Source organism: Sphaerodactylus townsendi, linkage group LG06 (genome assembly GCF_021028975.2).
Source record: "Sphaerodactylus townsendi isolate TG3544 linkage group LG06, MPM_Stown_v2.3, whole genome shotgun sequence".
Taxonomy (NCBI): domain Eukaryota; kingdom Metazoa; phylum Chordata; class Lepidosauria; order Squamata; family Sphaerodactylidae; genus Sphaerodactylus; species Sphaerodactylus townsendi.
This window is the reverse complement of record NC_059430.1, coordinates 26,438,660-26,450,651: the sequence shown is the minus strand read 5'-3', so window position 1 is coordinate 26,450,651 and position 11,992 is coordinate 26,438,660. Positions and strand designations below refer to the sequence as shown.

The window sequence follows — 11,992 nt, the reverse complement described above, 5'->3', positions numbered from 1 at the left end:
ACTTTTTGTTGCATACAACAGAATTTAATTGGCTGCATCACCTGAAAAATACAGCCATGAGCCCTGGGCTTTTCTTGTCTTCAGTGAAGAATACACAGCTAGCTGTTCTGCTGAGTGTTTCAGAGTACCGTTCTTCCGTAAACTCGGTTGGATTGCAAAGCATCTGCACAGTGACTTGGTCATTAAAAGATAATAAAATCTTGCTGGAGTGTTTGCCTCTTTATTTCTTGTTTTTTGACTAGTTCATACACCACTTGTTTATAGCACAGGAGCAGGTATCTGCTTTGTAGGCATCAGTGAGTCCTTGAACATCACACACAACTTCTGTATCACCTGAAACAGTGATTCTGTAGTCAATCCATAACATTATCAGTGATTCATCACATGGTGCTTATGGGAAGTGACTGTGGGTCAGTGCTAGAGCATCTGCTTAGCATGTAGAGGGTCCCAGGTTGAAGCAATAGATAGTAAGAAAGACCGCCACCTGAGACTGGAGAGCTGTTACTTGTCTGAGTAGACAATATTGACTTTTATGGGCCAAGGAAGGCAGCTTCATGTAAAATAATTTTACAGGGATTCCTAGAGGAAATTAAGTCCCCCATGGCTTGGTATGCATATTAAAATAAAATGATCCCAGGTGGTTTTCCCCATTGTGAAAAGGGAAGAAAATGGAAGAAAAGACTATGAATGAAGCAGCTGCACATGTGTCAATTCCATGGCATATGCAAATATTCTAGTTGGGTAGGCTGATTGTGTGTTCTTGCATTGTTTTGCATTGCAGTACAGAGTTTGCTGTAGCAAAGCACAATCTTGGTCTAAGGCTGCTTAAATGGGCAACTTGGATAAAACTGATCAGACTGGCAAAGAAAGGTTGCCCAGCCATCTATATGTGAAGAGTAAAAACGGTCCCCTTCACACCTCAACATCCCTAAAACAATTAGGAAAACGCATGACAACTTGATCATAGTGTCTGCTTTCACAGACACTTAACAGTTATGTGAAATATTTCTGCAGTTGGAGAATTATCAACTTAAATGCTTGGTTCATTTATTTTTAAATGTTTTGTCTTTAAATCTCTACCCCCACATTCTTCCTCTCTGAGATACAGCACTTGTGGTTTTGAGCGGGCCATTTTCTCTTTCTCCTCCATCCCCATTCCCCTTTAACTGACTTCTATCTATGCCTCCTGGATTATGTGTAGGTGGGCGGAGGGAGGGTTGGTGTTGGGCTCAGTGGGAGTTATTTTTCTTTTGGGTTAATTTACAAAGTCATTTATTCTGAATATAGTGAATGAAGAGCACAGAGCGAGAGTGCAGACACAGGTCAGAAAATGCAACCAGGGGGAGGTGCAACTAGTCATCTCTAAATGCATGCAATATAAGCACAGTGACCAATCACTGCAGAAGCAAGGGGCCACAATGCAATCAGTTGGGGAGGGGGGGATGCTGGCTTATAGCAGAATTCAAAAGTAATAGTCACCTTTTAGCAGGGTATTAAAATCAGTGAGCGAGAGTGGATAATAGGAGGGGAAAAATTAGGTAGTCAGAATTCCAGTTTGAGTTACTTTCTGGCTTCAGAGACCACAGGGTGTAATTGGAGCCCCAGAGGGAAAAAACTCTGTTGCACTATGAAAACATGTGATGCCCTAAAAAGTAACAGGTTAATTGTACCAAATTCCTGCAATATATTTACTTAGAAATAAGTCAGATTGTTCGGTGTGGGGCTGGCTCCCAAATGTGGGCATGTGTAAAGAGCAGTCAACTGGCAGCCAACTTGGCGACCCAGTAGGGGTTTCAAGGCAAAAGAATGACAGAGGTGGTTTGCCATTGTCTTTTTCTGTATAGTAACCTTGCTGTATCCTTGGAGGTTTTCCATCTAACTCCTACCCATCGCCGGACCCTGCTTAGCACCTGAGCTCTGGCAAGATCAGGCTAGCCTGGGCCATCAGGTCCGTCCGTCTCCAATATCTTTTCCCCTGTAAGTCTCATTAAGTTCAGACCCTATTTGCATAGACCTGAAGATGGGATTCTTCTCCCCCACCCCCCTCAATGTGCACCAAGCTCACACTTCGCAACCCTGAACTTCACTTGACGCCCTGTCACCCACTCACCCAAACAAGCATGCTCAAAGCGCCAGCTTGAATGAAAAGTTGCCCAAAGACCCCCCTCCTGCAGCCTTATCCCCTTTCCGTAACGCATCATGGTCCCCTCCATGCAACGCTTCATCCTCTTTCCGTATAACAACATGGCGCCCTACATTACAACTCCGCGATTGGCGTTGGAAAAACCGGCGTCGGGGCCGTAAAGCAGCTTGTTCTCCGCACGACGCTGTCGCAAGCCGGTGAATGGCTCCTGTGTGGTGAAGGGGGAGAGCCGAACGGGCGGAGAGGGCGGGCGGCGGCGGCGTCTCCCCTCCCCAGCCGAGGGCCATGGATCCCAACAGGATCATCCAGGCCCTGAAAGGCACCATCGACCCCAAGTTGCGCCTGGCGGCCGAGAATGAGCTCAACCAGGTGAGCGAGCGCCCACCCGACCCTCCCCTGGGCGGATTGCCCGCTGGCCAGGAGGGCCAGGAGGGGGCACTTCCGGGTTCAGCCTCTTCAGGAGGGAGGGGGCCTTGTGTGTGCCCCCCCCTTCTTCAGGGGGTTCAGCCTTAGGATGCACCTTCTGCTTTTCCTGGTCGTAGTGGGGCAAAAAGGGGGCTTGTGCAAAGGAATCCCTACTGCTTATTTTGTTTGCCTAAATGGGGGCAGGGGCTCCTTTTCGGTGTCACGTGTTTTTGTAGCAGGACCAAAACTCAATGCCAAAAATAAGTCTTTAAAGCAGAAACGTCACTTGTCCCTGGTTCCTTGCATTTCATGACCTTTTAGCCCTATTGTTTTCCAGCGCTCCTCTGCCACCATTGCAATGTGTGTATCTCATGCCAGTGTGGGTATATGCATCTCATGTGTCGATGTGTATCTCACGCATCAATGTGTGTAAATGCATCGTACACGTCAGTGTGGGTATGTGCATCTCATGCGTCAATGTGTATATCTCAAGCGTCAGTGTGTGTGTATGCACCTCACACATTTATCCCGTTTTTTCCTCCAAGGAAGTGTAGCCAGTTTATCTTCGCCCGTACTTGTGACAGCTGCCTTGAGAAAGATTTTGAAGAAGCAGTGTTTAAACATACTAAATGATTTTTTTTGTCACAACAGCTCTGTGAGGTATGCCAGGCTGGGTGTATTTGGTTGCTTAATCAGTGTCATAACTGATTTTGTACCTCAGACTTCTGGATTCTAAACTAGGGCTCTAATTGCTGTGCCTTATGTCTCTGTGTCTCAGCAGCCTGGAGAAGAGACACCTGAAGAAGGGAGTTTTAGTCGCTAAAAGGTTGTGCTGCTATAAGAATGTAAGAAGAGCCATGCTGAATCAGACCAAAGGCCCATCTTGTCCAGTATTCTGTTCATGCAGTGGCTGACCCTTGGCCTCTAGGAAGCCCATAAACAGGAAGACTGCAACAATATTACCTTGCCTGTTCTCCCTGGCAACTGCTTTAAAAAGGCATACTATCGCTGATACTGGAAGGAGTAGATATTGATCATAATTAGTAGCTACTGGTAGCCTAGTCCTCCATTAATTTGTCTGCTCCCCCTTTAAAGCCTTCCAAGTTGGTGGCCATGACAACATCCTGTGGCAGCTAGTTTGACAAATAACTGTACTCTGTGTGAAGAAATATATTCCTTTTGTCTGTCTTGAGTCTTCCACCCTTCAGCTTCAGTGGGTAGCTGTCCCTCTGTCCTCTCTCCCCACTCTCTCCACACCATGCACTGGAGGCCCTTGTTATGCTTGAGCCTCAAGAAATATTAAGGGTAATTAAAACTCTTTGAACAAGACTCTTTGAACAAGAGCAACAACTTTTACTGAGCCAGGCAAGAACACGTTCCCACTTATCCTTTGGTATCACTCCACAGGGTGGCAAGATGGCCGTGTACTTACTGCATTGTTGGGCCCTTAGTAGGGCCCGATGTCATGTTTTCCCCCAGCTCTACTACAGGGCCAGTTTGGTAATTCCCCATTATCAGATAGAGTGTATCCACGTTGTCCAGCTCTTATTGAAACACTCGAACATATTTTGTTCAGCTGCCCAAACTATAAGCTTCTCAGGGATGCTTTATTATTACGGACTATACATAACTGTTCTCCAAAAGCAAGCTTTGGAAAAAATATTGAATAGTAACGATCCTGTAGTGCTGGGGAAAACAGCCCAGTTTTGATTGTAGGTCCTGATGATAAGAGATATTTAACCTATTTTGTTTTGATCATCTTTCCCTGCTGTGAATTTTGTCTTTTTGGCATTTATGCTTAATAAAGGGTTTGCACTTCTTGCATAATTTTAGAAGAAGAAGAGAAGAGTTTGGATTTATATCCCCCCTTTCTCTCCTGCAGGAGACTCAAAGCAGCTTACAATCTCCTTGCCCCTCCCCCCTCACAACAAACACCCTGTAAGGTGGGTGGGGCTGAGAGAGCTCCAAGAAGCTGTGACTAGCCCAAGGTCACCCAGCTGGCATGTGTGGGAGTGTACAGGCTAATCTGAATTCCCCAGATAAGCCTCCACAGCTCAGGCAGCAGAGTGGAGAATCAAATCCGGTTCCTCCAGATTAGATACACGAGCTCTTAACCTCATTTGCCACTGCTGCTCCTGCTTTTATAAATCTCTGCTGCTTTTATAAATCTCTATCAAGTCTGCCTTCATGCACCTTTTTTATAGGCTAAACAACCCTGAGCATTTTAATTGATCCTAGTACAGCAGCACCTCTAGTCTTTTTGGTTGCTCTTTTCTGCACCTTTTCATATCCTTTTTTGGATGTGGTGACCAGAATAGCATGCAGTATTCCAAGTGTGGTCTCTCTATAGATTTGTGTATGGGTGATACAATAGCAGCAGTTTTATTCCCTATTCCTGTTCTAATTACGGCCAGCATGGAATTTCCCTTTTTCGCCTCAGCCGCACACTGGGTTGACATTTTCATTGAACTGCCCACCATCACCCCAAGGACCCTTTCTTGGTCTTCTAAACCAGCTCAGATCCCCTCAGTGTACATGTGAAGTTGGGATAATCTGTCCCAATATGCATTACTTTAAATATTAAATAAATGTCAGTCTCCAAGGTTCTGTGGTTCTCCTTTTGCAGTCTGTGCAGTCTGCTGTCTTGTTGCCTATAATGCTTCTTGTGGCATCTCATCTTACAACATCATTTAAAAATAATGTGATGAAGTTCCTACAAGTTGATTGTCCACCTTGTCTCTTTTCCTACCACCTCTGGGATCTGGCTGCTTATTGACTTGATTGTTATTCACATTCTCACGCTCTATGTGAAAGTGATGAAACAAGTTAAATATGTATAGGAGTGCATCTTTACGGTGCAATTTTAGGTGTAGTTACTCCAGCATAAGCTCCTTGATTTTCCTGGGCTTAGGCCACAGCAATACTACACTGAATTGCACTGTTCAGGTTGAAAATTCCTATAGTTGATTTCCATGCCATTCCTTTGGGATTTTGAATGCAAAATATTTACATTGAATTACAGCGTGTTGCATGATAAGCATATCAAGGAAGCAAGATACTGTGACTTCTTAATTAGGAGATAAACCCTGAGGGTACAAAAATCATGATTCACATGTGAGTCAACATCAGGATTCTGTAGTGGCTGAGTTGAGGACGAGGAGTCATAAAAACATTTAAGATACGATGTAGACAGCGAATAGAAGTTTCATAAACTCTGGGTTGGAATCGCCATACTCCCAGTATTCTAAAAACCCTTGTTCTGCCAGCTTTCAATTGTATTTACATGACAATAATACCCAAGAACTCCAGAAAAAGCTGGTCTATAGCCCATTGTGCCAATAAAGCGTTGTTCATGAGTTCCTTAGAAGGAAAAATGTGAACACAGAGCAGTTCATGGCAAATTCTGTTTGACAGCTGCATACAAGTATTCTGTTTTGGTCCTGTTAACAGCATTAAAAGACATCAGCTGTTGTATACTAAAAACAGTTCCAAGGGTTCCGGTGTTCGTTTGGATCTGTTTGAGAAAATGAACTAAAATCCTCAGAATGTTCTGTTGACAAAATCATTTTCTGTTATTTTGGATGCAGGATAGGCAGCATATGGCTTTGAAAAACAACAAAATGCAACATAATGCCTCAAATAGTATCTGCCACTTGCAGTCTTCTTTGAGGAAATACAATGACAATTCCATCCTGCTTTGCTTTAGAAAACTGTGGATTCCCCTACAAGAGGCAGCTCTCAAGTACAAGCAATGGTAGATTAGGATCTGATAGAAATTTCACGTAAGATCAGACAGAGGATAAAATCTCTGCCAACGTTTGATAGAGTAAATAAATGAAGGCTGAACTGGATGCTGGAGAGCATTATCGGGGCTGAAAAGAAATCCCTGGGTGCCTCTACTACTAGAAATCTGATGCTAAGTGGCTTCTAGGAATCTCACTACTTAATGTCGCCTTGGGTAGAGTGGCTGCCAAAGGATTTCGAATGAAACGTGATTTAAAAATGGATTGCTTTAAAAAGCTACCCAGATCTGTCTTCTTGGTCCATTATCCTCCCCCCCTACATACCCCCCCCCCCGCTTTTTGCTGAAAGATAAGCTGTGAGGATAAGCTGTGCGCGGCCCAGAAATGAAAAGGAGTGTACGTACATAAGGCTGGCAGATGCCAGGCAAACAGAGAAGGTAGCAGTTGGTTGGTAGATAGTTAGTTGCCTCCCTCAGTAATAAGCTCTCCAGACTGAGAGCATAGCAAATCTGGGAACTATATTTTGGGCAGTCATGTAGGAATAAGCCTCTGGTATCATCTGATTCCCACGATCAGAAGGATTGTGTTAAATTGTCCGTGTCTTTGTTTGAATGGCTTGCAGTTCCATTTGATAGCAGTCACAAGGAGCAGTAAACCTGGGCCTGACTGGCAGGGTTCTCAACTAGGGCACCAGTGGCCCTCAATTCCACATTCCTTCATACATGCACAAAATCCTGATGTTTGATATCTGATCCAAGCACTTACATGCTGTTCTACTCCCTTATGATACCAGTTGCCTATAGGCAGAAAGAAAGCTGTGCGTGCTGTTACCACCTCCTCCTGGCCTTCTTCTCTGTCTGTGCACAAGCTCCTGGACAGAGGAAGCAGTGCACCTGCCATTGCTGCTCCTTTTGGACAGAAGAAGCCAGGAAGACTGTCGTTTCCAACCCAGTAAGAATCCTCAAAAATATGATTCTGCTCCAAGCTCATAAAGCATCCTTGATTGAATGTTTGATAGCTGCAGTTTCCACAGACATAGTACCAAGTAAATGGATTGCTCGAGTTGATCCTGACTGAATTGGAAAGGATTTTTCTTTCAGAGGGACAGACCAGTTACACCCCGGTTTCTCAAAATGGCACCTGGAGTCCATCATAGTCCATAAAGTCACTCCAGAACTGCCTTACATAGGGATTCTCCATCTCAGCGACATGATTGGAGTCCCATTCTTTCAAATGGTGGGAGCTTTTATACCCAGTGCCACCATTCACGGTCATCTAGCTTCTAGGTCACCCCCTCTTTTTTTTACCATCAAATTGCAGCCAACTCACGGGCACCTCATAAGTCTCAGGGCAAAAGGTATTCTGAGATGATTTGCCTTTGTCTGCCTCTGTGTACCACTTAGCTTTGGAAGGCTGATGCAATCAGGCAAGCCTGAGGCTATCCAGGTGAGGGCTCACCCCATGGTACTAGTCAGTAAATGCACGGATTGGGCGTGGACATCCAGTAGCTTAGAAACACTTGACTGGTTGAATGGCAAGGCGGTACAATCTTAAAGCAGTCTTCAGCTTTACTTCAGGTGTACAATGGATGTCGTTTTCATTGTGTAGGATTTCACAAGGGAGAGAGGTACCATTCCACATCCAGAGAGAGCACTAACAATGGATTTTGATTAGGGTTGAGCATGACACTGGTCTTTTTCTGTGAACAGCTCTGAATGTTTTCCTAGATCCTTTCCCGCTCTGAGCCAGCCAGCTTCTATCTATCTATAATACAAATAAGAAAATACAAAAAATAGTGTCTCTAGCTCAAAGTCCTTTCCAGTTCAGTGGCAAGATTAAATAGAACTTGGGGCGGGGCCTTTTGAGTTATTTCCCTATAGAATTCTCTCTCTGTGTGTATACCCACATGTATATATAGAACCCCCTGGAACTTGATCTTATAGACTGTGTACAGATGATACAAACATTTTACTTAAACTTGTTTTTAAAGGATAGCTGCTGCGGTGGCTGTATTGTTCTGAGGATACTGGACCACAGAGGCAAACATCTCATGCCCCACATTTTGAGCTGGGGCAATTTAGTATGTTGCAGGCACCGGTGAAAATCTGTGGATCAAAAAAAAATCAGTCAAAATGCTGAAGTTTGAGAATGCTTTTGTGTTTATCCTTGACACGTTTAACTGTCACGTTCCTGAATGAAGCTTTCGTAGCCTCGTAGCAGATTTCAATAAATCAACACCATGTCAATGCTCCCATTATGTTGAAGCTGCTCTTGTTGGGAAATGTAGGATGCATTTCTGTAGCATTCAATGTGGAGTGAGATACACGTGTACCCTAACTTTGGTGCTTTAACTTCATTTGGACAGTAAAATATTGTTGTGAAATGGTAATCCACGAGGCCCTTTTGCCTATGTGTCAACCGCTTGGGAAGATCCCGACGGCATCTGCGTTCATTTCAACTCTCTAGCCAAGAAGACTGGGTGAGCTTTGGAGAAGTGCCTGCGGCGTCTGTCCAGGCAGCTACAGTCTGTGGAGCGCTGTCCATGAGTGGCAGGTGCTGATCTATTGGCACCCAGTCTTAGGTTTTCCTTCATGGTCGTGTTTCGGTTGTTATTGTGAAACAGCTGCCACTGGCACAAAGAAACCTGGCAAAAAAATTTGGCATTAGAGGCTTTTAATAAGGGCCCATCTGATTATCATCTGTGAAAAGCCATAATTGATTCAGGTTGTGCTGAACGCAGTTGTGTCGGCCACATCAAACCAAAGGCCGCCTAGCCTGCTGGGGAGGGTGTAGTTAGGTTAATATTTGAGTTCAGGCAAATAAGACTGGTGTTGTATCCAGTTGATCTCTTGACACAATGGATTAGGTTCAAATCTAGTGCAAATGTCTGTTAGCTTGTATTTAAGAAAATGTTTGAATTGTGAGTGCCTCTTGGTTTTACCATGTTCCATGTTTCAAATATGGCATTCTTTGTGTAGAAGCTTAGTAATATTGTGGATCCCTCTTGTTGGATTTTTTTTGAGTGCAGAAAATATGTTCCATAAAGTGGATGCCAGTTTAAAATGAACATGAACCAGCTAAGGATTTTTTTGCCAATTGTATGAAGGTATTGAAAAGTTGCTATTATTATAGCAAATTGCTATTATTATAGCAAAAAGACTTCACATCAAAGTTTACAGACTATACAGAATCAAGTGAATACTGGGCAAAAGAATTTTCCAAGGCCGGCATGCAATTTTCTTAATTCAGTAACAGCATTTCCTCATTTGCAATAATGTCACCTCTGTATTCACGATAAAATATATGTATAAAGGCTACTGGGACTAGCAATCTAATACTTTTTTTTGCATCAAGGGCATGAAGTCTGTTCATTTTTAATAGCTTGAGCTTTCCCCATAAGGACTGAATGGAAAAGGGTCTTTCTTAAAGCAGTGTCTTGTAGTTAGGTGATTTGCTGCTGCTAAGGGATAGATTACAAGTGGGAGGCCTTAATTTGTTAAAGCATTTGTACTTCACTGCCTCAAAGCAGTGAACAAAAACACTCGATTCCAAGTATGTCGTGCAGTTAAAATGAAAACAATGATATCTGTAAAAGGTAAACATCATCACCTGTGCAAGCATGGGGTCCTTACTGACCCATGTAGTGATGTCACATCACAGACTATGGCAGACTATGCTTATGGGATGATTTTCCATTGCCTTCTCCAATTGTCTACACTTTACCCCCACCAAATGGATTCTCATTTTATTGACTCAAAAGAATGGGAGGCTGAGTCAACCTGAATTGGCTACCTGAAACCGACTTCTGTCAGGATCGAACTCAGATTGTGAGCAGAGCTTTGACTGTAATATTGCAGCTTACCACTCTGCACCGCAGGGGTCTTATGATCAATAAAAAGCAGTAATAATAAAACGGACGCCAAAGTATTTTCTGCCCTGAAACCTCCTTAAATAGCATCTTAAATACCTCAATTTTACATAGTTTCCTGAAGGGCATGAGGGTTGAGGCCTTATATTTTGAAATAGCAAATTCCATAGGCCTGGAGCCGTTGCTGTTAAGTGTCCATGGCTGTAGAGCTGGGAGATCAGCCGCTGCCTAGGGAAGAGACTCCTGAGGGAAGAGACTCCTGAGATGATCAGGGTCACTGCACAGGATCACATTCTGTTTCACGATGCCTTTAAAAAAACAGGCCGAAACCCTCCTGGATTCAAGGATGGAACAATCCCTATTACATCTAGCCCAGCCCGAGGGAAGCATGCTAACTTCCACTCATTTCAGTAAGAAAACATTAACTTTCTTTTAAAATACATGGTATCTAAACGCTTAACATTGCAAGGACGCACCTTATTTGGGAGGAGGGGGATGACCTGTATTCACAGCGATGCTTACATTTCTACAAGATATACTGCCTTGCTGATTAACATTTGGTATGATTTTCAGTCCTACAAGATCATCAACTTTGCTCCGAGCCTGCTGCAAATAATAGTTTCTGATCAAGTGGAGTTCCCAGTGCGACAAGCAGGTGAGCAGAGATTCTACCACAGTGTGCTTTCTACGTGATATGATTAGGGCTATTTTTGGGTTGTTAGCCACATGTGAAGGTGCATTGGTAGAGTTGTGGAGATGTGTAGGCAAAGGAAGCCTCAGCTTCATGTGATCGTTTTTCTGATCTTCAAGGGTGACTTCTAGAATTGGGGTTTCCTTTGCAGATTGCTCCGGCACTTGCTTTAGAACGTAGACTGCTTAAGTTGTTGGCTTTCTCGTGCTTCTCAGTCAGAACTGATTTTTTAAAAAAATTCTGTAACTCAGCTGCCATTTATCTGAAGAACATGGTCACGCAGTACTGGCCGGATCGGGAGCCGCCGCCCGGGGAAGTGGTATTTCCATTCAACATCCATGAAAACGACCGGCAGCAGATTCGGGATAATATTGTGGAAGGAATAATTCGTTCTCCAGACTTAGTGAGGTATGTTAGGATCAGAGATTAAGTAGAGTTTGCTCTGCGTAATTTTGTTTTTGAAAATTGAGGTTGTTCAGGATGTGATAATTTTTTTTTAAAAAAAAACTTGATGGCAACAGACCAGGACTGAAGATGCTAAAATTGGGCTTAGTTGGAGGGATCACTAAAACTAAGGAATGTCTCTCCTTTAAATTAGTGACATTCTATAAGAGCAAAACAGCAAAAGGACACTTAATTTCCAATTCCTTATTTAGATATTAACCCAACACTTCCAGTGCTTTCCTGCCATCTGGGGCTAGAGTCATTTAATGTAAATAGCAAAGGCTCGGATCCCATGCTTGACTGATGAAATAGTGGAGAAGAGGGCGGTAACAGTGGCCACCTTGATCAGAGAGACTCCATGGCCCTTTCCGCATGGGCCAAAAACAGCGCCCTAGGGATGGCAAAAACGCCGTCCCTAGGGAGTTGTTCGCATGGGGGGCACTGCATTTTATACATGTAGGTGTACATGCAGATCTGTGCAGCAGTGGTGTAGTGGTGAAGAGCAGGTACATTCTAATCTGGAGGAACTGGGTTTGATTCCCCGCTCTACCGCCTGAGCTGTGGAGGCTTATCTGGGGAATTCAGATTAGCCTGTGCACTCCAACTCACACCAGCTGGGTGACCTTGGGCTAGTCACAGCTCTGTGGAATTTCTCAGCCCCACCCACCTCACAGGGTGTTTGTTGTGAGTGGGGAAGG

At 43.9% G+C, this 11,992-nt stretch overlaps 1 protein-coding gene across 1 annotated transcript in view; it reads left to right on the top strand.

Annotated features, from left to right (window-relative positions):
• Nucleotides 1-2,331: 2,331 nt before the first annotated feature.
• IPO8 (importin 8) overlaps nucleotides 2,332-11,992 on the top strand; it is a 51,508-nt gene continuing 41,847 nt past the window's right edge. Inside the window, exons 1-3 of the mRNA XM_048501137.1 lie at nucleotides 2,332-2,512; nucleotides 10,733-10,814; nucleotides 11,102-11,258. Coding sequence (XP_048357094.1) covers nucleotides 2,429-2,512; nucleotides 10,733-10,814; nucleotides 11,102-11,258 — 323 coding nt within the window. The 5' untranslated portion in view covers nucleotides 2,332-2,428. The remainder of the gene's footprint in view (nucleotides 2,513-10,732; nucleotides 10,815-11,101; nucleotides 11,259-11,992) is intronic.